This window comes from Pteropus alecto, unplaced genomic scaffold (assembly GCF_000325575.1).
Source record: "Pteropus alecto unplaced genomic scaffold, ASM32557v1 scaffold270, whole genome shotgun sequence".
Classification (NCBI taxonomy): Eukaryota; Metazoa; Chordata; class Mammalia; order Chiroptera; family Pteropodidae; genus Pteropus; species Pteropus alecto.
The window spans coordinates 6,350,173-6,378,112 of record NW_006430735.1 but is presented as its reverse complement, the minus strand read 5'-3'; the positions used below and the strand labels follow the sequence as shown (position 1 = coordinate 6,378,112).

The 27,940-nt window shown below is 36.6% G+C and overlaps 2 protein-coding genes across 20 annotated transcripts in view; both read left to right on the top strand.

Moving 5' to 3' along the window:
* Nucleotides 1-3,827, top strand: part of SPICE1 (spindle and centriole associated protein 1) — a 66,318-nt gene extending 62,491 nt beyond the window's left edge. For 11 of the 17 annotated variants that reach the window (XM_015595424.2, XM_015595427.2, XM_025051259.1 and 8 more), the window contains 3 exons: nt 713-815; nt 1,800-1,887; nt 3,091-3,603. In XM_015595424.2, the coding sequence (XP_015450910.1) occupies nt 713-815; nt 1,800-1,887; nt 3,091-3,144 (245 nt within the window). In that variant the 3' untranslated portion in view covers nt 3,145-3,603. Of the gene's footprint in view, nt 1-445; nt 516-712; nt 816-1,799; nt 1,888-3,090 lie in introns of those variants that run through there. The other 6 variants (XM_025051245.1, XM_025051246.1, XM_025051241.1 and 3 more) reach the window with 2 other exon arrangements.
* A 5,546-nt stretch (nt 3,828-9,373) lies between these two features.
* The window catches only part of CFAP44 (cilia and flagella associated protein 44), a 114,596-nt gene continuing 96,029 nt past the window's right edge, over nt 9,374-27,940 (top strand). For 2 of the 3 annotated variants that reach the window (XM_025051201.1, XM_006905499.3), the window contains exons 1-6: nt 9,374-9,470; nt 16,637-16,776; nt 19,964-20,119; nt 20,641-20,800; nt 22,201-22,363; nt 26,156-26,258. In XM_025051201.1, coding sequence (XP_024906969.1) covers nt 16,677-16,776; nt 19,964-20,119; nt 20,641-20,800; nt 22,201-22,363; nt 26,156-26,258 — 682 coding nt within the window. In that variant the 5' untranslated portion in view covers nt 9,374-9,470; nt 16,637-16,676. Of the gene's footprint in view, nt 9,471-16,636; nt 16,777-19,963; nt 20,120-20,640; nt 20,801-22,186; nt 22,364-26,155; nt 26,259-27,940 lie in introns of those variants that run through there. The other variant, XM_025051207.1, reaches the window with a different exon arrangement.

Sequence of the window (27,940 nt, the reverse complement as noted above, 5' to 3'; positions counted from 1 at the left end):
ATGCCATGCAGAAACTCTTTTATTTTCTAGGGAACCAAGGTATATGTTATAAAATTAAATAGGGTGTCACTACCCCCTAAAGCCCAGAAATCACTAATTTAAAGCAGTGATTCATGGGAGCCTCTGTGAAACTGTCTGGGATAGACATAAAGCCTTTCATGCATAGATACTTAGTAAATATTTGTTGATTGATAACCTACTTCTGAAAATTGAAAATGTACATAATTCTACTTGCCATTGGCCGTATGAGCTCTTCAGCTAACTTTCCCTTCCTATTTAATGTCTTCAGTAACAGTAATAATGTGATAGACTAAGAAGACTTAAAGTTTTACTTCAGAAATTTTCTTTCTTTTTCCTTCTTTTGGGAAAACTTTAGATAAGCTGTTTTTGACAAAAATTTCAAGTTCTTTAGGGCTAGCTCTTAATTTCTGTTTTTCACTTCCAGATCTGACATGATACTACTTGTCTGAAGATTCTGGCTCTCTATGAACGGGCATGCTACTGAATTGACACTAGTAACTAATGTTTCTTGTCTCACAGTTCATTTGTTAAAAAATCCTTCAAGTGTTATCTGTGGGCCATAATGATGAAATATAGAAAGAACCCCCAAATTTATAATGTAAAATTTGCAGTAAGATAGAAATCAAGTTAAAATTTTTAATTTTTATTTTAATGAAAGGTAATGAAACTAATATTTATTTTTATATTTTAGAAGGAGGAAAGAGAACAATTGAGGTATCTATTCCAGGAGTAGAAGCCTCAGAAAGCTCAAAATGCAGTACTATCTCTCCTACCAGTGGGATAAATACAAGAAGGTAGGGTTGCAATGTGAATAGTTACTTAAAAAAAATCAGGAATGTGGTATGTGTTTTATTCCCTTTGTGAAAAAAGAAAGTGCATAATATCTGACTTAGGTTTGGACAGACTCACCCATGTAGAGAAAATAAAGTAATGGGAGAGGAGAAATTTGGAGGAAAAAGAAGAGGCACGAGGAACAAGCCTTCATTAAGTAGAAAAGCATGGGTTGGCTAAGGAAAACAAAAATCAGTTAATAGCACAAATATAGAATGATTTATGGATTACAAAATTAGGGTGGGTAAATTGACCAGTAATATTTTCCTTCTTTACAATAATGAAACTGAAGCTCATTGAACTACTTGTGTGATTTGCCTTGATATATAGGGTCACGTGTTGGTAAATTCTGACGCTAAAGATGTCCTCGGCTTTCTGTCTCCACTCTACATGGCTCCTATTGCACTGCGCTGCTCCAATTCTTGTTACTCTCTTCCATTACCTCAGCCTTTTTCCCCTGCACATGTTAATGTTAAAAACTTATCAGTGTTCTACTGTAATGGTAGATACATGTCATACATTTGTCAAAACCAATAGAGTGTATAACACAATGCATGAACTCTAATGTAGACTATGGATTTAGTTAATAATAATAATGTAGCAATATTATCAATTATAATAAATGTGCCACACTGATACAAGGTGTTAATAATAGAGGAAACTGGGGAGGGAGGAGAGGTTGAGAATATATTGGAACTCTTTGTACTTTACACTCAGTCCTTCTGTAAATCTAAAACTACTCTAAAAAAACAAAGTCTATTAATTAAAAAAAAGACTTAGGTTGGTAAAAATATGTTACAAATATTTGATCTCATTTGGACCTAAGTCAGCCATTTCTTTTCAAGCTCTTGCCAGTATTGAGAATTGTCAGTCTTAATAATTTTTGAAGATTACTAATGATAGATTACTCTCTCACTCTTTCACTCTCTTTTATTTGTCACAAATAGATCTTCAGGGGCTACTAGTAATTCTTGTTCTCCATTAAATGCCACCTCGGGAAGTGGACGATTCACACCTGTTAATCCAAGAGCAAAGGTATGTGATCAAATATTATGTGTAAAGGGGCAGGAGGGTGAGGATGGATGTTTAGTGATTTCCATTCTTTATTATTCCTGTTATCCTAAAGATGATAGAAAATTCTCACAAGAAAAATATTAATTCAACTTTGTTAGAAAAACAAATTACACTTCTTTTGTTTTCTAGGATAACTAAGGAATAAGATAAACTTCAGTAGGATTCCAACAGCTGTTAAAGACTGGAAATTACTGGTTTTAGACAGAGCTTCCCAAGTAGTATGGCAGGACATCTCAGGTGTGCCTTGAATAGGCTGTAGGTATACTGAGATATTGGTTCCCTTAGTCCTTGCTGTGGCTGGGTGGAGCTTGGGATAGCTGGAGCCTTGGGGCCAGTCACTTTCTGTGTCACTTACCCCGGTGTCTCATATCTGATTAGAGTAGTTATGGCACAAGGGATAAATGTCTTACATAGTCTTCATGCGTTCTGATTTGCTATAGGAATGTATGAAAACTAAGCATCTTACAATATATCCACAATTTTTGCCAAAAACATTTTTCTTTGTTGGTAATATAACAAAATATAGTTCCTCTAAGTGTTTAGTCAAAGCAAAACTTGAGGATATCTTTAAAATCATAAACATTATACTTGCAAACTTGAGCTAACAACTGTCTGATATGGGGAGAATTTTCTTTGCTCTTCTTGCCATTAACTTTAGTAATTAGACCAAATAGTGAGTGTTTTATTAACAATTGAGTTTTTACAGCCCAAATTAATTGGTAGGCTCAAATATCCTAGTTGTCCAGGACTAGAAGATTTGTCCCTTGCTGTTAATTATATTCTAAAAAAGCTTTAAAGTAAACTATTTTATCTAATTTGCCCTTAGTTTCTGGAATTTAGTAACAAATTTAATTTACAAGCCCAACTAATTCTTTTTGTTATTTTTAAAAGTTGTACCTATGATTTGTATAAAGCACTGGATTTACCCTTTTTAAAAAAATTAGGTCTCCTAAATCAATAAAGATACCTGTTGCTCAAGGATTCAGTTATTTTGGAGTGTCTCTGTTAGAGAATAAATATTGCCAGTAGCGATTTTATTTTCAGGGTCATTCAGTGGCACAGGATAACTTTGGTTCTATGTGCTTGGTCTAAATAATTGTAAATCTTGAATGGTCTTATGTTTCTGATTACTTTCTATATCTTTTTTGCATCTTTGTTCAACAGATTGAGAAACAGAATGAAGAAGGATGGTTTGCTCTTTCTACACATGTGTCATAAGTGAAGTTGAGTTTTAGTTTGTTCTCAGTAATATACTCTAGAGCTCACTCTCCTGTCCCTGCTCCTCCTTTCAAGTATTTAATGTCCTTCTTTCAGATAAAACCTACAAAGATCTTGTGACTTAGTACTAATAGAACAAAGAAATAAAGCAGTTATTTTATTTTTGACCTTTTAAAATAGAGTTCCAACTAACAAACAACCTACAGTCTCTTTGTGAATAAAATTTTGACTCTAGGGAAATTAAAGTTTTAGATTCTAATAATTTCATATGTATTTTAAGGTTTTCCGAGTAGTACATTATTTTATCATCTTTATTTAGTTTTTAAAAAATCTAGTGTATCTTAAATGTCGATCTATTTATTTTTATTTTATTTCTTTCTGAAGAACTAAGTTGCTTTGCATGTGACTTGAAATAAAAAGCCTCTGTGTGATTAAAGTTTGGTTTTCAGAAAAATTTAACACTTCCTTTGTTTTTTTATTTTGGGGCAAGTCACTGTAGTCTACTACTTTTTCCATCAACTAGAATGTCCAGCTTTAAAAAGTAGGCATGGGGTTACTTGTTTATATTTGCCTCAGGAAGTAAGAGTGGTTGTATATATTGTAAAATTGTTATGCAGTCTTTAGATGTGAAAATGTCATCAATAGTGGTAATGTACATCAAATAAATAATGATCGTAGAGTTCGGATGTCTAAATGCAGTAACAATGATTTGTTGGTGTATTTAGAGTTCGAAACAGAATTGAATACCAAAATTTGCTATCAATTTTCCTAGCCCAGAATCTACTAAGCATTCGGGGTAAGTTTTTCTTCAAGGTACCTGTTTGTCTCTCAGACATTGGTTTCTATTTTAAACTTACTTTTTGAATTATCTCTGCCCCTCAGCTCTGTGACAGGAATTCTTAACCTAAGTGAGGTGGGAGTGGGGTGGGGAAAGCACATTGAAGCTCTGTACTTGGAAAGCTTTCTCAGACAACACCCTCCCTCCTCTTGAATTTGTAAGTCACTGTTCTAGAAGTGTCATTCGCAGTTTTTATTTGAGCCTCTTCATTGTTGTGGTGGCAAAAAATAATATTTCTTCTGGTATTACTGATTTTATTTATGTGAAGTCATCTGTATTCATCTGCATTATTGCAGATTCTTCCATTTGTATTGCGTATTTTGAAACTTGGTATTTAATAAATAACGGTCCCTGTCTGGGATATAAACCATTTTGGTGTTATCCCCTATCCTATATTATTGGAAAGTTAGATTATCTGCTTGGTTTGTGAATATTCTTTTGACATGCGTTTTCTTTAATATTTTCCAGCTGGTTGGCTCTTTATTTTTTAAATCTAATATTTTTTAAACCCCCAAAGCCACAATTTTCAACTTTGGGAGCATTTAAAAAGTGGCACACTGACTATGGGGTGTGGGTGAGCCCTTGACATGGTATTTTAAAAAGCAAGGGAGGGAGCAATTGGGGGAATCATTTTATTAACTATATAGATGTCTAACTAATGTACTGTATACTTGAAACTAACTTAAATAAATAAATTTTAAAAAATAGGGGTTCCTTAGAGAGCCCCCTCAGTTCATCCCTACTTAAATGAAGTAATAAACACAAAGCAAAACTGGGGCTGGGCGGGGTGGGGGAAGTCGCTCAAAGTGATTTAATGTGCAGCCAGAGTTGAGAACCATTGTCAAAAACTTTTACCACTAGCTCACTGGCAACCTGTGGGACTGACGTTTAAGTACTCATCCTGTTCATGTTTGTTTTTGCTGATAAAGTCCAAAAATAGATTGAAAAACTCCAAGAGTACTAGATGTAGAGAAAAGAGCCTTTTCTAGGTCTTCTAAACCAATGCTTCTCAACTTTGACTGCCATTAGAGTCATCTGGGGACCTTCTAAAATTCCTAATGCCCAAGTCTCACTCCATACCAATTAAATTAGAATCTCTGGGGGCAGGACACAAACCTCAGTATTTTAAAAAAATCTCCTAAGATGATTCTGGCGTACAGCCAAGCCTGGGAAAAATCATTACAAAGATTACTTATCATCCCCAAATCATATATTGATGCATGTTTGGTTTTGGTTAACAGTTAAACTACTTAAAAGCCCTCTTTATCAGCTTTCAGAGCCAACTGCATCAGTGGGTCTTAAAGTATGAACCCCAACCAGCAGCATCAGCATCACCTGGGGTACTTGTTAGAAATCAAAATTCTTGGGCCCTTCCCAGATCTATTGATCAGAAATCTGGTGTCTGTTTTAATATGGCCTTCATGTAATTCTGATGCAGGCTCAAGTTTGGGAAACATTGATCTCTACCATTGAGGAGAGGTGAATCTCTGCTATATTTGACTGTGATGTACTGCAGCACTTTGTACTTTCTTTTAAGAGTCCAAACTCAGATTACTTGTGTTTCTTGTGTCTAGACTCAAGTTTTTGGATAACATATAACTTCACCAGTATGCCCCAGAAAACTGCTAATCACTTGCTAAACTTTAATAGAATTCATAGTTCTCCAAATTGCAGCATGGGAGAGAAACTAGATCAATAATTAAATCCACAGTTGTGATATAATCATTCTCACTCTGTATAGTGAAATCATTTGGGTTAGGAGAATTTAACAATAATTTACTGTTTACTAAGTGCCAGGCACTGTTATAGCCCCTTTACATGACTTCATGACACCTTTATGAGGATAAGTACTGTTATTCTTATTTTGCAGATGAAGAAACTGAGGTACAAGGAGGTAAGGATTCTTTCAAGGTCACACAACTAGGGAGTGGTGACACTACAATGGGAACATAGTCAGTCTTTCTCCAAAGCCTATGCTGTGCTGCCACCTTGCAGTGTGTGTGGTATGGAAGCACCATTAATAATAATAGCTATCTTTTATTGAGCCATTACTGTGGCAGGCACTGTGTCAAACTGCAGTGTCCCTATTATCTCATATTTCACAGTAAACCTATGAGTTAGATGTTAAATGCCACCTACCCACCTTTATAGAGAAGAAAATTGAGCCCTAGAGGTGAAGTAAGTTGCCAATGTCATAGTACTTGTAAGAACTAAAGCCAGGGCTCGAAGCTCTTTTTTAAAATAATCATTGGGCTTCTAATTTATAAGAAAGAACTAATATAGAAATAACTAATACAGCATAATGGCTAAGGGTGCAAGTATTGGAATCAGAAAGATCGGATTCAAATGCCACCTCTGCCCTTTGGGCTGTATCCCTTGGGCAAATTAATCTTATCTTTTCCACTTGAAAGTCAGAGATAATAATAATATCTTTCTCACAGGGTTATGAGGATTAAGTGAGGTAAATATATGTAAATAAATATGCTAAGAACAGGATCTGACTCAATAAACATTCAGGAATGGTGACTGCCAATTTTTTGGTGTATAAATAAAACTATTTCTTCTGTATTTCCAGATTTTAAGACATTCTGTAGTGAATTTATTGTGTTTTTGCCAGGTTAACAATTGGACCCAGTGTTTTAAATTTCAAGGTATTTCACCCGAAAAGATATTGGAGGTTGAAAGAAAATATATTGGGCATATTATCTGAAAATGTAATTAATGTGCTATTTAAAAGTAAGTTTATTCTATGTTTTCTGACTTTTTAGACACCCTGGATATACCATTTAATAGTAGCAAGGATAATGGTCTTTTTTTTTTTTTTTTAATCCTGGACAATGCTTGCCTAAAGAGAACAATATTACTAACCAATGCATGGTATAAAGTTTTGGGGAAGTTGTCATGTGACATTATGGAAACCAATAAACACAAAATACAATACAGCTATTCTGTCTTTATTGAGAAATAATTTATAAACAATAAACTACCTCTGTTTAAAGAGAACAATTCATTGACTTTTGGCGGTTGTAAATACAGAGTACCACTACAATTAAGACACATTTCTGTGTCTCCAAAAGATTTCTCCTGTCTCTTTGCAGTGTGTTCCTCCCTTTGCTCTAGCCCTAGGCAGCCACTAATCCGCTTTTTGTCATAGATTTATTTTCATTTTATATACATGGAATCATATATCACATACTATTTTGTGTCTACTTTTGCCATAATTGAGATTCATCCATGTTATATCAGTTTCTTCCTTTTTACTTCTCAATAGTATTCATTGTATAGATATTTATCCATTCACCTGTCAATGGGCATTTGGGTTTTTCCCAGTTTGGGGCTATTGTGAATATAGCTGCTATGAACATGTCTGTACAGGCTTTGTTTGAACATAAGTTTTTTTTCTCTTGGGTAAATACCTTAGGCATAGAATGGTGTGGTATATCTTTAACTTTTGGAGAAACTGCCAAATAGGTTTCCAAAGTGATTGTGCCATTTTACATTCCCAACAGCAGTGTGTGAGTGTTGCAGTTACTCCACATCCTCATTCAGTGCTGGCAGTTCTTAGTTTTACCCATTCCAGTGAGTGTGGAGTGTGTGCACTGTGGTATGCACTCTCTCAGGACTACTGTTAAGTATCTTTCCATGTGTTTATTGACTACTCATATATCTGATGTGGTGAAGTATTCAAAGTCCTTTGCCCATTTAAAAAATTAAGTGGTTAGTTTTTTTCTTATTGGATTATGAGTCTTTTATATATTATGGATACAAAGTTCTTTGTCACATATTATTGCGATATAGTAGCCATTTTAAAACAATGTTTTGCGATCCAATCAAAAAATAGGCAGAGGACCTGAACAGACACTTCTCCCTAGAGGACATACAAATGGCCAAAAAATATATGAAAAGATGCTCAACATTGCTAGTTATTAGGGAAATGCAAATCAAAACCACAATGAGATACCATCTCATACCTGTTAGAATAGCTAACAGAATTCCTTGACAATAGGACAAGTAATAACAAATGTTGGAGAGGATATGGAGAAAAAGGAACCCTCATACACTGCTGATGGGACTGCAGGTTGGTACAGCCACTATGGAAAACAGTATGGAGGTTCCTCAAAAAACTAAGAATTGATCTACCATGTGATCCAGCAATCCCTCTACTGGGTATTTATCCCGAAGACTTAAAAAATCATATCCATAAAGATACTAGTACACCAATGTTCATAGCAGCATTATTCACAGTGGCCAGGACATGGAAGCAACCGAAGTGTCCTACAATAGAGGATGGGCTAAAGAAGCTGTGGTATATATATACAATGGAATGTTACTCAGCCATAAGAAGAGATGAAATACTGCCATTTGCGATAACATAGATGGACCTCAAGAATCACGCTGAGTGAAATAAGCCAGATAGAAAAGTTGAAAAATCACGATATCACTTATATGTGGGATATAAACCCAAAAGCAACAAATGAACAGGACAAACAGACTCATGGACATGGACGATCGACCAGTGGTTACCAGAGGGAGGGGAGGTGGTGGGGGGAGGTGGGAGGTAGACGGGTAAAAGGGGTCAAATATAAGGAGGTAAGAGGAGGGTGAAGTGGATAAAGGGGGTTCAAATATATGGTAGCTGAAGGAACCGACTTTGGGTGGTAAACGCAATAGACCGGGTAGCTGAAGGAAACGACTTTGGGTGGTAAACACGCAATAGACTATGTTGATGTCAAATGATAATGTACACCTGAAAATTATATAATATTAACCAATGTTACCCCAATAAAGTTAAAAAAATAAAAATAAAACAATGTTTTATAACTATAACATTAGTTATTTAAAAATCAGTTTGAGGTACCACAGAGCACTTGAAAGAGCAAACTGCTAAAGCTAGAAATCTGTCTAGCTAGGCGGTATACTCTGTGCGCGCCCAGCGCCCTGCAGGGGGCTCACAGCATAAAATCTTATTTACTCTTAAAAGTCAACAGAGATAATGAAGTGTAAAATAACTAACTAAATAAAACAAAAAAAGCCTCCCCGCCTGCAAAGGATCTTTGCTGATGATAGTGCACGGTCAGGGCTCCTTTGGGCCATTTTTTGTTATTGGGCAGGTAGCTCTGAAAGTTTTCAAAAGTCATTCCGTTTAACTATCAAATAACATCCTTAGGATAATTATAATAATTATGTAAACTGGATATAAAATTTAAACTGAAATAATACAATGGTAGAATGCTGGGCTTTTCTGTTTGGCTGTGAACCTGAGTCATGGGCAGCGAAATAGCCAGGACCAAAAGGCAAGTAAGGCTGAAGGCCCCAGTGGCACTGCCGCGGGTTCCCGGCACGCCGCCTCTGGGCTGCGCATGCGCCTCGCGGCCCGCCGGTCTCCGCTCATCCGGAAGTGGGACGGCGTCGCCGTGGTAACCGCAGTAAACTGAGATCTTGGACAGATGCTGGGACTACAAACGCCCGGCAGCGATCGGTGCCTTAGGTAAGTTTGGACCCCGGCAGCTGGGCAGTTCCTAGAACCTCCCCCTTCAATCTGTTAGCGAGTCAGGGAGCAGTGAACCCCGCTTGGACTTCTCTTAGGCTGAACCAATATCCCTTAGGCTTTGCTAAGACATATATTTTAGTCCTTTGGATCAATTCAACAAACATGTGGAGTGACCATTTGCAGGCGAGGAGCTAGACACTATGGATACAAAGTGGACGTAGTTCCTGCCTGCAAGGAGCTCATAATCCGGCGGGGACAGGCATTAGGAGTAGGCGTTTAACCGTATTAAGCCAGAAGCAGGGAGTCTGATGGGAAAGTGCCTGGCTTTCAGAGTCAAGAAAGCCACCTCCCCTCTGCCCCTGCCCCACTTAGCTGTGTTTCACTTGGCAAGTTGCCCTCTGCACTTCAGTTTCCTCATCTCTAAAAAGGAAGATGGTAATGCTTATTACAATTAAATAGGATAGAACAGGTAAAGTGTGAACACATGGGTGACACATAGTAGGTGCACTATAAATACTTGTTACATACAAGTAGATATAGTAGCGTACAAGTATTCAGTGTATCCAGTCAATTGTGAGTTGTCCTGGGTGGCTACTGACTAAAACTTTTGAGAAGAAGGGGCTGAGGAGAAATTAGGGAGGGGGAAAGTGACCGGAGATGAGGTACAGACTTTAACATGAAGGACCTTTGTGCCATGCCAAGAAATCCTGAGTTCTTATTCTATGGCAATGAGGAGCCATTAAAGGCTTTTAAAAAGAAGAGCAGCACATTAAAAGCTGTGTTTTAGAAATACAAGAGGCAGTGTAGAGAATGGGTTAGAGAAGGGAAAGACAAAACATGAGGCTATGGTTTGGTAGAACTGAGACAATGAAGACCATAACTAGGGAGGTGACAGTGGGAATAGAAGGAAGGGGATGAATGCAAAAGGCTTAGTTAATAACTGTGCACATGGCAACAAGACTTCCAAACCCATTGTATGCACTAGGTGAGAGGGAAGAATTCAAAGAGTGACTGCTCTGCTTCCTCATCTTAAATTGTACCTAACTCGCAGAGTTGTTTTGAGAAATATATGAAACGGTATGCATAGAATCTTTAGAACTGTGCTTTGCAAATGGATAACATTCAGAGAACATGAGCTATTATTATTCTCTCCACAGTTGTATTTCACATTGTAAAGTAAAAGCTGAGTGTTTTTATGCAACGATCTCGGTGAGTCTTAACATGATCAGCTCTGGCCCACTGCTGAGGTGGAGTGTTTAAGTTTGTAAGAGTGAGGACTGACCCTGAATTCTAGTGAATGAATATGAGTTATGTCACCTCGGGAGCTTTTTGTCTGGCTTCCAGATAACCTTCTGCATCACTGCACTATAATTTTTCTTTTTACACTTCCTAGGATTGACTCAAAACATGACAGTCTGCTAAGTTAACTACTTAATGAGTTAGTTAACAGAATTAGCCAAAGGCTGGACTAATGAGCCTGAATCTAGTGTAAGTAGGTTTAAGATAGTTCTGCAAATAGACTCCTAAACCTGGCTAGTTCAGTTGTTTAGGACATGACTAAGAACACACAAATAAGGCTCAATCTTTCTAGTTGGTCACAAACTAATTATGATGAGTCAGTATATGATGAGTCAGTATATGATGAGCCTGCCCCAACCCCACCTCCCAAGATAATGTATTATCAGGTTGCCTTAAAGGAGTTCAACGTCCCCAACAGGAAAAGTGATAGTTTGTCTCTTCTGTAAAGTGTACAGATCCTTCAAAGAAAATACAAAATTGGGAGGCACATAGGATGCATTAGGATTTAATTTCTAGAGCTATCAGGATGCTGAAAAGAGTTGAAGCCATGTTAGTGAGGAATAAGTGAAAAAACTGGGATGCTTTAGTTAGGAAAAGAAAGGATTTTGGGAGAAAAGTGAACTGGCCATAATTATTTGAATGGCAATAGTACACAGAAAAACTTGTTCTATGTGTCCCCGGAAGAACGGGGGCCAAATGGATTCAAGTTGCAGGGACGAAGACTTTAGTGTAATATAAAATGAACTTAGTAAGAACTAGAGCTGAGCATTAACAGAATTTGCTCGCCCTCTTACCTGAAATGTTGAAATTGAAACTGATCATCTCTTGAAACGTTCCTTCATTTGTTCATTTATTCAGGAAGTAAAACATTCATCCTTTCAACCATCTTACATACTGAGTGCCTATGTGCCAGGCACTGTTCTTTAAGCTTTATTGACTGCATTAACTCACTGAGATCTGAGAACAACCTTATGAAGTAGGTACTGTGCTTTATGGATGAGAAAACCGAGGCACAGAGAGGTTAAATACTTAATGACTCTCAGCAATTAAGAGAGCCTGGCATTAAATCCAGCGAGTCTGACTCTAGCCAGTACTCTCAGCCTGATCAACACATCAAACTGCTTTTCCAGTGGTGCTGGGTTCAATGTTATAGATATGTGACTTATATTGGGTAGGAGGTTGGACTAGATGAGATCTCTTAACTCTGAAGATTCCATGATCATATATATTGGGCTCTAGCTGTATAAAAGAGAATATGAAGTAATTATAGTAAAAACAACTACTAGTTTAGAGTACCTATAAGGTGCTTTATAAAAACCCATGATCCTCAACCCTGGTTCTTATCCTCAGCGGCACAAAAGAACTGCACAGAGAGCAGACCCTGAAAATGGTATGTTGTAAAAAGTTTTCCAACTGATTTTTCTAAAGGTGCAGCCAGAATTGAGAGCTATAGATGTAAAAGATCTCATTTAATACTTACAATAACTGCCAGATAACCTTATCATCCCCATTTTACATATAAAAGGAGGCCTAACTGGAATGTGAACCCAGTCCCTCGGGCTCCAGAGCCTCATCAGTTTTCAAAACAATTTCTCAGTCCCTTCATTCTGAAAAACAAAAACAAAACAAACAAAAACCACCTCCTTCCATCTCACCAATCATACTGATAATCTCCAGGAGACCAAGCGCCCTGATCTGCTGAACTGCTTTTACAAATTCTTCAGTCATCTTAATGATTCAGAAAAGCTAAGAAAGGATCTCAGTATTTTTCACTAGCTCAGATTCCTTGGGTTCCAGTATTTTCTGTATACACTGTATACAACCTGACATTAACTGCGTTTGTGATATTAAAGCTTTCGCATGATGGTATTAGACACGCGAGGAATATATTGCTTATGATAGCACAGAATAAAGTGTGGTGCTTTTGTCTTGATATCAATTTACCTTTTGTTGTGGTTCAATTCCTTTGTTTATAGAGTGATTCAGTTACTATAATTGTTTCTTACCCACCTTATGATCAACTTATGAGTAAATTTATTAGGTCTTACAGGCTTTATATTAGACTATATATCCAGTTATCATTCAGTTATAGTATATTAAAAATAAATATATTTAGAAAAGAGAAGACTAAAAGGCAAAAAATTATCTCATGAAGCTTTTATTGGTAAGAAGCAGGAAAGAAAAGGAGATTTAAATCAGTGAGATGTGCTTGACCTATAATTGCTGGCTTTGAGGGCCAAAAACCAGGGAACACAGGAGGCCTCTGGAAGCTTTAGAGCAACTCCTGGCCTACAGCCAGCAAGAAAACAGGGACTTCAGTCCTACGACCACATGGAACTGGATTCTGCCAGCAACCTAACGAGCCTGGAAATAGAGTCTTCCCAGTCTTCAGTAGTGAGCCTGGAAATAGAGTCTTCCCAGAGTCTTCAGAAATGAAGGTAGCTCTGCCAACACTTTGATTTTGATCTTGTGAGGCTGTAAGCAGAGAACCAGCTGAGTCACAACTGTACCTGGACTTCTGATCTATAGAACTGTGAGATAATAAATGGGCGTTATTTTAAGGTGCTAAATTTGTGTGACAGCAATAGAAAACTAAAACGGTGCCTGTTTATAGATTAAAGTGTTATTGAAACTTGAAGACAAAAAGGGTTTTATTTAATTCTTCACAATATCAATTCAGTTTGGTTGATGAATCTGAGTGACTGTCTTGCCTCTACTTATTTGGGACCTGCACCGTGGCAACTTAGAGAGTAGTTTAGTTTCCTGCCAATAAATGTTGATTTTCATCAAGGAAATCTTTATCCATAGTTATTAATTCAGTCCTGACTATCAGACCATCCTAATTCTATTTAACCACAGATGGATTTGAATCAGTGATTGAGAAGAGAAGTTTAATAGAAGACTATATTAATCGATAACTGTCAATTTCTTCTTAGATTGTAAACTTTTTAAGTCAGGGCCTCTGCATTGCTCATTTTTGTATCCTCTCAGTGTCTAGCGTGATACCATCTGTATATAAATACGCTCAAAGTTTTGAAAATTGAACTGATTTAAATTATGAAAAACCTTGAAAGCAAGGAAGAAAATGGCACTTAGTATGTTTGTAGCTATCTGAACAAGTTTACCCACAGTACGTGATGATCTGCAACCAAGCTGCAATAACTGACATTGCCTTGAAATGCCCATTATTTAAAAAATGTTATTATAATTAATTATTTAATTGTTTTTTAAATCAGCAACTTGTATAAACATAGAAAGTTAGACTGTATATCCAAACTGGAAGAAATAGGAAATGTACTAGGTGATAGAATTTAGATTTTAAAAGATCTTGCTACTTTCCCCAAACCCAGCAGGCATCGGGTGAGAGGAAGGAAGGAAGGAAAGAAAGAAGGAAGGGAGGAAGGAAAGAACAACAACTAAAAAAAGAAAAAAACACCACTCTCACACACACAGACACACCCACTTTTTAAAAGGTAAAATGTCATCTTGGTAATCCAGAAAAAATAGCTCCAAAGTACTAAACACAAAACTTAATAACATCAGATCATCTTAGGACATAGTTTTCTTCATAATAGCTTACAGGAAGAACATTTGGACAATGTACTGTTGTTCCCTAAGTCAAGAGAGGGCATAATTATGATGCTGCTGTAAGAGAACAGCTGGGAGAACCCTAGTGTCCCTATGAAGGGAGGTAGCAGTCACACGGCACTCTCCACCAGTGACGTCATATCTGCTTTTGGCATACTAGTCTTTCTTCAGAAAACTAATAATGCACTAGTTCAATTAATTCTTATAGCAGCCCTATAAGTAGTTTTTCCTTTATTTCCATTTTACAGTTGAGGAATTGATGTAACGCTTAATTAGTTACTTATGTGGCAAAACTGGGATTCATACCTGAATCCAACTACAGATATGATCCAAGTTGAACTGTTCTATCCAGCCATGTCATAGAAGCATGTTGAGGAAACATGGGCTGTTTAATGTAGAAAAGTGAAGGACTTAGGAGGAAGAAACAGTTCGTGGTTTTTTTTAAAATTAATTAATTATTTTTTTATGGTGACATTAGTAAACAAAATCCAATGTTTCAGCTGTACACTTTAACAGTAAGGTATATGTTTGTTTACACTGTGTGTTCACCTCCCACAGTTAGATTTCTTTCTGTCATGACATATTTGATCCCCTTTACCCCATCTACCTCCCCTCTCCCCCCACCCCCTACCCTCTGGTAACCACTAGTCTATAGTCCACATCTATGAGTCTCTGTTTGTTTGTACTGTTCATTTGTTGCTTTTAGGTTTATATCCCACATATAAGTGATATCATGTGATTTTCAACTTTTTCTGTCTGGCTTATTTCATTAGTATGATTATCTCAAGGTCCATCCATGTTGTCATAAATGGCAGTATTTCATCTCTTCTTATGGCTGAGTAATACTCCATTGTATATATGTACCACAGCTTCTTTAGCCAATCATCTATTGTAGGACACTTCGGTTGCTTCTATGTCCTGTCTACCATGAATAATGCTATTATGACATTGGTGTGCAAATATCTTTTTGGATATGAGTTTTCAAGTCTTTGGGGTAAATACCCAGTAACCACAGGACATTTTAAATTTTTGAGGGAAACACTGATGCTTAATATCTGTCAGACACTAGTGAACTACTAGCTTGAGGCAGTTCACAGATTCAACATTAGATTGAGATACATTCCTTTTGATGACGTCATATCTTCACAAAGCTGACTTTTTGGTAGTTGCTACGCCAAAAAACAATACTGCATAAAAATTATTGTGGAATAGGATATAAGAATGATGGTGTCCAATATGATTCCAAGCTTTAAAAAGTTGTACAATGCCCAATAGGTATACATATTCCATTAATACATATTCCATTAGTAAATAATTGTGATTTTCAAGTCTTTGGGGTAAATACCCAGTAAGGGATTTGCTGGATCATATGGTATATCAATTCTTAGTTTTTCAAGTAGGTGTTTTTAAATCCAGGAACAGCTGCAATAGAGAGGATGGAGGACACCTGTGGTGTCACTCCACTCCTTAAAACCCTCCAATGGCTTTCAATTACCATAGGAATAAGTTCTAAATTCCTTAGCAAAGGGAGACAATTTTATGATCTGCTACCTTCCTCCTCTTCAAAGTCAGTAGACTGCTTTCATAGACACAACCCTCTCTCTGAAGTTCCCTTTGCCTAACATACTCCTCCCATTCTATGCCCTACCAACTCCTACTCATCACCTGTGTCTCAAACACCTCTCCTTGAAACCCAGGCATAGTTTATCTTCTTGATATACAGGCCCACGGCACCGTTTTCTTTCCTTTTTGTAGCACTCATTATATTTAATTGCTTATTTAATATCCGTCTTTCTAAACAACAAGCTCCACAAAGTTAGGGGTCACAGCTCTCTAATCCAATACTGTAATTCAGTGCCTAATGTAGGACTTGAATCATGGTAGGTGCCCTCAATAAGTATTTTTAAATTGAAATTGGTTAGTAACACTAGGGTAATTTGATGATGAGAAGAGGAAGAGGAGAGGATTAGCCAAAGGAAGGATGGTGGGGAGGGGGGTTTATTTTAATGGTGGAGCATTTAGGGAAAAGATGACTTGGGTGGTATTTCACTGCAGACCTCTGAAAAACCAGAGGGCACCACGACAACAAGTTTGCCTGGAGAAAGGGAGTGTCTGCCTAGATTTTGCTGTTCTGCCGAGGTCTCTGATGGTGGACCCTCCTGCTGGTGAAGTCATCTCAGATACTGTGCAAGCATATGATTACTTATACACATGGTGTTTGGTGCTTGTGGACTCTGTTAGGCGATAAAAATCTGTTAGTGATTTCTGTTTTACAGCTTTATCCCTTTCTCTGTCTCAATTTTGCTCTGAGACAAAATGAAGGAACCAGATGATCAGGATACCGATAGAAGGGAATCGGACAGATCAAGGAGTAGTAGAAGGCAGTCTCTGAAGTCCTCGCAGTCTGCACCAAGAGGTAAGTAAAGATTATACTGTGTGCTTAGGTTTTTTATTATTAAATTTAGGTGAAATTAGTTTTAAAGAGCACATATCTAAGTTTACATGGCAGAAGTGGTTTACTTCTATAACTCCCTTACACAACTTTAAGTTTTTGAAGAACAGAGTCTGTGCTTTAATCATTTTATCTCCAACCTCTGCCACACAGACAACTCTGTGTTGATAATTACCTACCTGCATATCTGGTCTTATTCTCTCTTATGTGGTCTACAAAGTCTTTAATGGACTTTTCTTATACAGTGCAGTGGGAAGAGAGCTGGACTTTGGTTTTGAGTCCTGGGTCTACCACTTAGAGATGCTTGATCTTGGATAGAATATAGAGGCTCTATTTTCTCACTCATTAAAATATTAATTGTGAGCTTTTTGAGGATTAAATTGGATAACATGTGGAAGAATAATATAGGCTGCAAATAGAAGGAAAAGAGAAGAATTTTGTCCTAGGATTTTAAAAAAGTGGCTCACTCTTACCGATTGGGAATCATGGCGTTAGGTATCTTAGTAGAATCGTGACATTTTTTCCCTCCTTTTTAATTCCCTTTCCCCCTACTTACACCCCTGACCTACGGATGTTGCTGTCTCTCCTTAAGAACTGGATCTCTGAAGGTGGAGTGTCTCCTCCCATGTGCTCAAGGTGTGTCCCCGGAGCTTGGTGCCCCAGGACCTGGGACCCCCAAGGCCTGGCACCCCCGGTGCACTTGGGGGGCATGGGGCTGGTACACCCAGCGTATGGTCCGTGGCTCCACCTGAGGCGTGAACCCAGGACCTTCTGTGTGTAAAGCAGACGTACTAACCACTACACTATGGGGCCACCCAAATCTTGACTTTTTTAGTTCTAATCCTGCATGTAGTTCAGAAATTTAAGTCTGACTATTCATCTAGAGAAGATAAGATCCTGGGTAAATCAATTCATTCACAAAATTTACATTAAATTCTTTTAATCTAAGACATGTCTCGTAAATTCATGATTACTCCATACCAAGTTTTATTTTAGATGTTTATCTCCTCTTGCTTGGACTCTTACAACAAGGATTTCCACTCAGGCCTTCCCGATCAAGTCTCCCTCCATGCCACCCCTAGAGTTATCTTTCCAAAATATATGATTATATCATTCTCCTCAAAAACTTTAGTGCGCTTTTCTGTTGTTTTTCCATTTCCATTTTTCTCCACTTTCTACATCAAATTGTCTACTTTTCGGTTTACGGTCCTTTGTAGCATTTTCCTGGATGGATGGGTAGAATGATAATGATCCTTTGTCTAGCCTTGCCTCAACATCTTTCTTTCTTGTGTCAGCTCTCTTGGGGGCAGGCCTTATCAAGTGCAGCCTAGCCCTGTGCTCAGCTCATAAATTAGTTCACACATCATGAGTTTTAGGATCACAAATGAAAAATGTGAAGTAATTTGCTGGCACTCTGAAATCCTCTACCTTGGTGCTGTGAAAAGAGGTCTCTGTCCTGGTTCAGCCACATACCTGGTAGCTGCTTTTTCTTTTTTTCTCTTTTTCTGGATACCTTGCCTTGTTCTCAGTTTTGGTAAAATACCTGAGCAACTTCTTCTTAGCCTTTAGGATTCATGGAGAGTGAATCTACCTCCTGGTTTTCCACCTAAGCTGTGAGATTAAAGTGGACTCTTGCCTTACTCAACAAAGAGTTTCTGTTATAACTGAATCCTATTAAGAAATTCTGGACAAATGTACTAGTTAAATCATCTAGCATTTCTGCTAATTCTTATCAAAGGACTAAATTATTGCTGACCTCATATCATTAATTGGGAAGTATTTTAGTTTCTCCTATTTTCGGAAAGATTTTGTGTAGAATTGGTATTATTTCTTCCTTAAATATTTGGTAGGATTCACCGGTGAAGTATCTGAGCCTATCATTTTCTTACTGGAAAAAAGTTTAACTATGAATTCAATTTTTTTAATAAATAGAGGGTTGTCTATTTCTTTTTTGGTAAGTTTGGTAAGTTTGTCTCTTTCATAGAATTTGTACATTTATTCTAAAAATTTGTTGGTATAACTGTAGGATTTGTTTTTATTTCTGATATTGAAGATTTGTATTGTCCCTCTTTTATTTCTTGATTGCTCTAGCTAGGAGTTTATCCATCTTGTTGTTCTTTTCATAGAATAAGATTTTGGCTTTGCTAATTTTCTCTATTGTTTGTTCGCTTTTTATTTCACTGATTTGTGCCCTCTTTTAAAAATTATTTCTATTATTATTTTGCTTTTCTTTTTCTAGTTTCTTAAGGTAGAACTTTAAGTCATTAATTTTGGACTTTTCTTCTTTTCTTATATGTATAGTAAAAGCTATAAATTTCTCTTAAGTTTTCCCTTAGCTGTATCCCACACATTTTGATATGTTTTATTTTAATTATTATTTAGTTTGAAGTATTTTCTAATTTCTTGGTTGATTTTTCTTTGACCCATATATTATTTTAGGTGTGTCATTTAATTTCTGAATATTTGTAGGTTTTCTAGATATTTTATTATAATTTATTTTTAATATACTTCTGTTGTGATCAAAGAATACACATATTCTGTATTATTTCAATTCTTTTCAATTTATTGAAACTTATCATATGTTCCAGCAAGTGATCTACCTTGGTGAATGGCCCATGTGTATGTGAATGTGTACCTTATATTGGTAGGTGTAGTGTTTTATAAATATCAGGTTGTCATGTTTTATAGTGTTGTTCAGAACATCTGTGTCTTTACTGAGTTATTGACTAATTGTTCTATTGAATGATAAAAGACATGTATTATTATAATATTAACTAAATAAACTGTGAAAAGTTAAGGATATATATTATAATCCCTGAAGCAACTATATATTAATAAATGTTGGTAAAACTGAATGGAAGAAATGATAGCAGCATACTAATCGATCTTTTTTTCTTTATCTTTTACTTTCTTGTAAAGTATACAGTGATAGGAAATAGAGTGGAAATAAAGTGAAAATGGAGATTAATCACGTAGGAAAAACTTTTTTTTTGTAAAGTTATGAGTGACCAAATAAAATGAGTTTTCTAGGACATTTTGAGTATTGAAATTAAATTTAGAGCACAAATAAATTGAAAGTAGTAGCTACTTTGGAAATAAGAAAATGCTTAATTCAAAATTTAGAAATTATTAAAACAAATAATTTTAATAGCCTCTATAAAAGAAGATGACAGAATCTTAGAAGATACCACAAATGAAACATTTTCCGAAGAGGAAGAATCGTATGTAGAGGAGGATGACTCATATGTGGAACATTTGGAAAGAAGTTCAAGTTCAATTCAAGATGATTATGTGGAAAGCACTGGAAGTAAGTATTATTAGTTTTCTACCAGCAATTGTCACTGTTTTAAAAATAAATTGCCCAAATTGAACGGCTGTTCCAAAGAAAGACAAATCTGCAGAATGTGTGGAGGTGGTAAAAGGGAAAGCATAGAATATATTCTGTACAGCAGTTTAGGAGCTCTGGAGTTGTATTCTCCATTTCTGAGGCTCACAAACAGAACTCTCGTGTTCTGTTTTCTGGAGAGTGGGATGGTCTCAGAAGTGCTCTGCCCCAGATTAGTGAAAATAACTCTCCTTTGGAACTGAGTAGGAGTTGCCCTTTGAGACTGCTGAAACCATGACCCAAGCTCAGCATTCACGCCGATGAACACAAGTATGTTGGCTCTTCCTCCTGTGCTTACTGGCGGGTGGCAGCCTATGTTCGGGGCCAGTAGTGGTACATACTGCTAGGGTATTTCGGGCTGGGTACATTCCTTTTGTCTTTGTGAAATACAACTTTAAGATTCATTAGACACTCTTCTTAGTTAAAATATTTTAACTTTTTAGAATCTCAGTATATGGAAACCCCTCATTCAGCTGAAGAAGAGGCAGAAAAGGAAGTTAAGAAGAAAATATCACAGAGCTTCTTCTATGATTATAAGGAGCTGGTTTCGATGCCCTTTGTGACTCCAGATTCGAACATACCGTTGGATCTTCTCACACTGGTGTATCCACTCCAGTTACAGATGTATAATTTTGGGATTACAGCTTCTTAGGTCAGGGGTTGGCAAACTATAGTCTGTGGACCAAATCTGGCCTCTTGCCTGTTTTCCTAAATAAAGTTTTATTGGAACACAGTCACGCTTATTTATTTACATGGCTGCCATCACACAACAAGGGCAGAATTAGTTACAATAGAGCTCATCTGTTCCACAAAACCAACAGTATTTACTACTGGGCCCCTTGTAGAAAAGGTTTGCCAAACCCTGCCTCAGGTAATACTAAGAAACTTGGCCCTTAGAGAAGGTGAGATAGAAATGCATGATCTTAATTTAAACTAAACTTTTGTTTGATATCAAGTAAACATAAAGAGAAATTATGTTTTATCTCCATTTACTTCCTCTACCAGCCTGGCATCCCTTTTTTCATGCCTATCAAGTTAAAATCATTAATTTCCCTTCTCGAAATACTATGTAGCCATTTTCAGGCATTAGTACATTCACATTATTTATCAGATGAGTTATTCAAGAAGACATCCCCGAGGAAGTGGAGCACAAAAACAGGCTATAATTGGTCTGGAGCATAAGTGTCTGTGAAGAAATGTAAGGGTGGGGATGATTGACAAGGGGGTTTAATGTTCACCATTGCTTTATAGTGTTAGGTTTCTAAGGCATAGATAGTTAGGAGACAATTTTCATTAAGGCCCTTGGCTAGCAATTTAGTATACCTGATTTCAGATGGGCAGTGGTCACGACCACATTGCCTAGCCCTCACCACTGACTGGCCTCTTATGAAAGGTGTGCTTACAGAGGTAGGAAGGTGTACTTCCTGACTCAATTTTGCTTTTTTAGATAGAAATAGAACATGTTGTTTTATAGCTTCTAACTCTGTTTCAATCCTTGGTGTAACTAAAACCAATTCACCCTGATTCTTGTGACTCGGAGTTCTCTTTCTTGGGGGCATTTTTTTTTTTTCCTTTGAACAAGTTATTGACAAAAGTTATGCTTTTAGTTTTCTTCTAGTCTATTTTTTTCAAATAGAGTGGTATGTCAGAGTTACCAGAAGCTTTTCCTGAAATACACATGCCCTGATACCTTGCCGGACCTATTTTCATGTGCAGAGGGGCTTGGGCTTACGTACTTTGACAAGGCTTCCCCATGTGATTTTTTTCTTAAGAAATTTAAAATGCTAACTAAATCATAGTATGAGGGTTTTACACCTAATTTAAGAATAAAATTGCACTGCTAATACATAAAAAATTCTGAGTTTCAGAGTAAAATTTAATTGCTTCAACCTTGAATCTTTACCCGAGTATGGATTTTAAAAATATGTTTATTTCATGTTACTTTTTCTGTTTCTAGGATGGTTATGTTGTTCCACTTTGTTTCCTTAGCAATTTTTTTGCAGACATTCTTTTGGTTATGACTGTAGAAGGCGGGCCAACCTACAACTTCTGGACAGCAATACAGTGGCGTACATAGCTGGGAACCAGCTGATCCTTCTGAATTTGAAAACTAAGGAACAGTTCTACCTGCGAAGTAGCAGTGGTAGAGGAATTGGTGTTATTGGGGTATGTCTTTAGTCACTTAGAATAAAATCTATCTATTTTTGATTGTTCTGTGGACCAGCCAGGTAGGTATCAATCCCATGCATGGTATCGTGGGATCACATGAGATGCATGGCAATCTTTATTCTAAGGCACTCTCAGTTCAGTGGTTACAAACACAATATTCACTGACATTATCTCTGTGCAATATTACAATATTATATTCGTAATATTATCATCCCGTTTTGCAGATAAAGACACTGGGACTTATGGAAGTTAGACATGCAGGCTTTTTACATTGAATGCTGTTTGCTATTTTGCAAAAATAGTGATATGAATAACACAAGTGATAATTCAAATAATAATTAGAGGTAAATGCCAAATAAAATGTAAGTATATAATTGAACATTTGAAGATGAAGTATAGATGTATATTCAATAGTTTCGAACGTATGACAAAAGGGCTGTGTGTAATTTGGAGCCTGTCTTTTCTTCCTGCTCAGCTGTCTGTCTCCATCGGTCATCCTCTTTCTTATATCTTCAGCCTCTACTTCCTTAGGCTTTCCATCCTCAGCATAAAAGCATTGTGAATCAATTTGTTCTCATTTTAAAAGCCCCCTCTCTTACCATGCATTCTCTTTATCCACTGAATTTTGATCTTTTATTCAAAGCCAAGCTTCTGCTGTCTTGTTTCCATTACTTCACTAAAATTGTCTTTACTGAGGCAACCAATAGACCTCTGGTGGCCAGATCTGAAGAATATCTTTTTAACTGACCTCTCCATCACAGTTGGCCTGTGATTATATTTTACCTGACCTCTCCATCACAGTTGGCCTGTGATTGAGCTTTTTCCTTTGGCTGTTTTTCTACTCTGTGCTCTTTAAAAGTAGGTGTCCCCTAGATCTACTGTCACCAGTAACAAACAGCCTGAGGGGTTACTTCTAGGTGTCTGTGGTGTCTTGAGAGGGGCATCTGTTCAGATTATGATTTGTGGGGTGATGTGGGGAAGGAGGATGTGGGCTCCCACAAGCAGCAGTTCTATATGAGACACTAAAGAGGGTTTCTAGAAGAGACATGATCTGTCAAGGGTGAGCAGATCAGACAGAACTAGAAGGTACAGGGCCCACTTCAGAACACCCTGCTGGGGCAGAGGGCTTCCAGCAGAAATGCTGATGTGTCTCCATCAGAGAGACTGGGCCAAGTTATCAGGGAGTAGTAAGACATACTTTTGATTAGATAACCTGGAACCTGATAGGACACTTAGATTAAAAGTGAAAGTGAATGAGGAGGTTTTGAGGATTCTTGATCTGAGGAGTGAAGCAAGAACAGGGCAATAGGAATGAAGGTGAGGAAAACCTGAAGCTCACAGATAGATCTTATTGGCTATGGAAATAGGAAGAGCAAAAGATATTCTCATGTTTGTTCCTTACTTGATTATTAGTCTATATATAGCATGTGTACAAGATAAGTTTCTGTCCTCAAAGAGTTTGTTTTAAGACCATTTAATGAATTCAGCAAGAATTTATTATATAAAACTCAGTGTCCAACACTACTCAGAACATGTAGGGATTTAAATGAAGAAGGGTTCATGACCTCTGTGAATTCAGAGAGTTTAAAATCCATCTAAAGAGACCAAAACAGCATTAAAAAAAACCCCCCAAAACTAGTTGTATACAAATACATAATACTGTGGTACTAGCTTTGTGCAAATAAATATTCATGGCCCCAGTGTGATGGTCTTGTGCTCTGTGGAGGGAAGTCAGTCAGAGGCCATCTTGAGGTGTCGTGAGCCCTGAGGTCGACACCATCTTTAGAGAACTGAGCAACATCTAGCTATCACTTATTTTTCTATCACTTCATGGCCAATAATAGTTTCAAAATTTCTATTTTTCTGTTTAGTTATACAAGAATTTCGCCTGAGGTCAGTGGTTAGAGGAATAGTGTGGTTGAGAGTGCTAGTTCTCATCCTCATCCACCTGGACTCTGAGCAGTTGTATGTCCTCAAGGCTTTTCTCCTTGTGTGCTGGACCTTTTCGGTACCTGGATAGTGACAGGGGCCTTTCCTCCATTGCCCATGTCACTTCATTTTTTTCTGAAACAGTTACCCATTTGTGGATGAGAAAGACTTCTGCACGGTTATGAAAAACCTGTGAGAAATGTGTTTTGGGGGCATATAAACTATCTTCCAGAAAAGATAGGGTGAATCTATATACTGAATATAGAGTAAATGACTTACAAATTCCAGGTCTCCACCCAAAATAAAGCAAAACACCAAAATACAACCCCACAGCAGCTTCCTATCTGAGAGGGCAGAAACTTTTTCACTTACTATAGATAAAACCTAGAAGGGTAAAAGATTTGCCTGAATCCCCATTCACATTTCTGTGATCACATATCCTACACAATATTCCTTTGTAAATGGAGATCTAGAAAGATATAGTCTTAACTGATTTCCCCCTAAGTCCTTGATATCTACTGTATGTTAGGTCCATTTGCTTCTTGGCCCTAACATCTGGCTTAAATCCTGTCTCCCACATTTACCAGCAGTAGAACTTCAAGCAAGTTACTTAACCTCTCTGTGCCTCAGTTTCTTCATTAATAAGATGGGAATGATAATGGTATACAAGCTTATAAGGTTGATGTGAAATTTAAGAGAATTAATTCATATAAAATTTAGATTAGTGTGTGGCACATAGTAAGCATTCAATAAGTGTTACCTTTTTTAAGTGTTATCATTATCTTATTGAGTGTCCATTCTATAAACCCAAGCCTTGTTTCAAGCTGAAGTGATAGGTTTTTACTTGAGTGGAAGAATAAGAGGCAATTTCCCAGTAGGAAGACAGCCTATCATAGGTCTTATTGCCACATGTATGGAGGGAAGAAAAAAGAGCTACATTATCTTGAGTGCCAGGACTTCCTGTGCAATCTATATCAGGGCCAAGCTTGTCCTTTTAGGTATGTAATCAGGAGATCCAAAACAGTAACTGAAAATAGAATTTTATAAGTACAGTATGTGTTTTAAGTAGCTTATTCTTATAATAGCTTATTTTTATTTTCATTTTTTGGTTACCCGTTTGGCTACCCTTCCTGCACATTACCAGTGAACAAAAATAACAGAAATAAACATACAATTCTATCCAATTTGTATGGCTGTCATTTGAAATGCTGATGTGACTAATTTGTCCAGGGAATATTTACTATATTTTCCTCTGTGTCTGGCTTGGAGATATTGTATCTTTCTCATTTCTAATAAGTTTACATTCATTTGTGGTAAGTTTGTCTGAGGCAAAATTTAAAAAATTGGGATGTAAAACTACTCTGGAAACATAAGTTTTTCTATAAAAAAATTTAGATTGATTTATATGCAGAGTAAACAATTCATCTAAATTCATGGTCCTCAGAGGGTGGTTTCCAGATTGCAGCATCAACATCCCCTGGGAACTTGTCAGAAATGTAAATGCAAATTCTCGGGCCTCAGCCGTGATATACTGAATCAGAAACCCCAGTGGTAGGGCTTCCAATCTGTGATTCTGGTGCATGCTAAAGATTGAGAATCACTATTCTAGCTCCTCTGATGGCAATTAAAATTTTTTTTGAGTTAGATATGACTATTAATGAGAGTAAAACTTAAAATGAGTGTTTTTCTAGTTTTCAGTTTAAATCATCATCAAATATTTCTAAGATGCCCATTTTTGAGTTTTCTATTGGAGTGGGTCCTAATAAACTAATTATAAAATAACAGTTGTTAAATACTATGTTAATAGGACTGTATGAAAATATTTGTTTTATTATTTTAGTGAGATTTTATTTTTCGTAGGTTCACCCTGATAAAACATACTTCACAGTAGCTGAAAAAGGAGTTTCCCCAAAGATTATCATCTATGAATATCCTTCTCTGAAGCCCTATAGAATCCTTCGAGGTGAGTCCAGTAGAATCTTTAAAATACACATGTGCAAGGTTAACAACATTCTGGGAAACATGTAGCATTATTGTATCAGTCAGGGTCCTCCAGAGAATCAACTGGTAGTAGATAGAACAGAGATTTATTTAAAGGAATCGGCTTATGCAATTGTTGGCGCTGGCAGATCTGAAGGTTGGAGGGCGAGCCTGTTAGATCTGCCCATTTCTGAGAGAGGGATGTTGAAGTCTCCAAATAGATTCATCGATTTCTTCTTGCAGTTTTTGTCTATCTGTTTTTGCCTCAAGTAGTTTGGTGCTCTGTTGTTAGGGGCATACATGTCGAGAATTATTATGTCTTTTTGGAGAACTGACCTCTTTATCATTATGTAGTGTCCATCATATCCCTGATAATTTTTTCTCCTTTGAAGTCTGATCTGTTTGAAACTAATATAGCTACTCCTACTTTCTTTTGATTGGTGTTAGTGTGGTATATTTTTCTCCATTTATTTACTTTTAATCTACATGGTCTTTATATTCAACATACAGTTTGGTCTTGTGGTTTGATCCGCTAAAACCCTGTCTTTTAATTGGTCCATTTAGACTACTGACATTCGAAGTGATTATTGATACAGTGGATTAATATTTACCATACTGTTACTATTTTATATTTGTTGTCTTTGTTCTTTGTTCCTATTTTTGTCTTCCACTCTTTTTCTGCCTTTTGTGAGCATTTTATATGATTCAATTTCTCTCTTTTCTTAGCATATGCTATACTTCTTTACCTTTCTTTCATGGCTGCCCTAGAGATTGTAATATATAACTAATCCAGGTCCACTTTCAAATAACTGTATACCACTGCAGTTAGTGCAAATACCTTATAATAACAAAATAATCATAATTCCTCTTTTCAGTCCCTTGTGTCATTGCTGTCATTTATTTCACTTATATACAATCTTACATTCATTTCTCTTATATATAAGCATGCATATAAGCAAATACGTTGTTGCTATTATTATTTTGAACAAATTGTTATCTGTTATATTAAAATTAAAAAATAAAAGTTTTTATTTTACTTTCACTTATTCCTTCTTTGATGCTCTTCCTTTCTTTGTGTAGATCTGAGTTTCTGGCCTCTAAGAACTTCTTTGAACATTTCTTGCAAGGCATGTCTACTGGAAACAAATTTCCTCTATGTTCGTCTAAGTTTTTATTTGTCACTTTTGAAGGATAATTTCACTGAGTACAGAATTCTAGGTTGGCATTTTTCTTGTCTCAATGGTTTAAATATTTCACTCCAGTCTCTTCTTTAAAAAAAAAAAAAGAAAAAAATTTTTTAATTGATTACAGTTGACATATATTTTTCAACTTATTTTTAAATTTTTATATTTTCTTTTTAAATTATAGTTGACATACACTATTATATTAATTTCAGGTGTACAACACAGTGATTAGACATTTATATAACTTATGAAGTGATCACCTGATAAATCCAGTACACATCTGACACTATACATAATTATTACGATACTACTGACTATATTCCCCATGCTGTACTCTACATCCCATGACTTTTGCAACTACCAATCTGTACCTTTTAATCCCCTCCCCCCTTCACCTGTTCCCCATCCCCTAATCTGAGTACCATCAAAATGCTCTCTGCATCTGTGAGCTTGTTTCTGTTGTTGGTTTGTTTATCCTTTT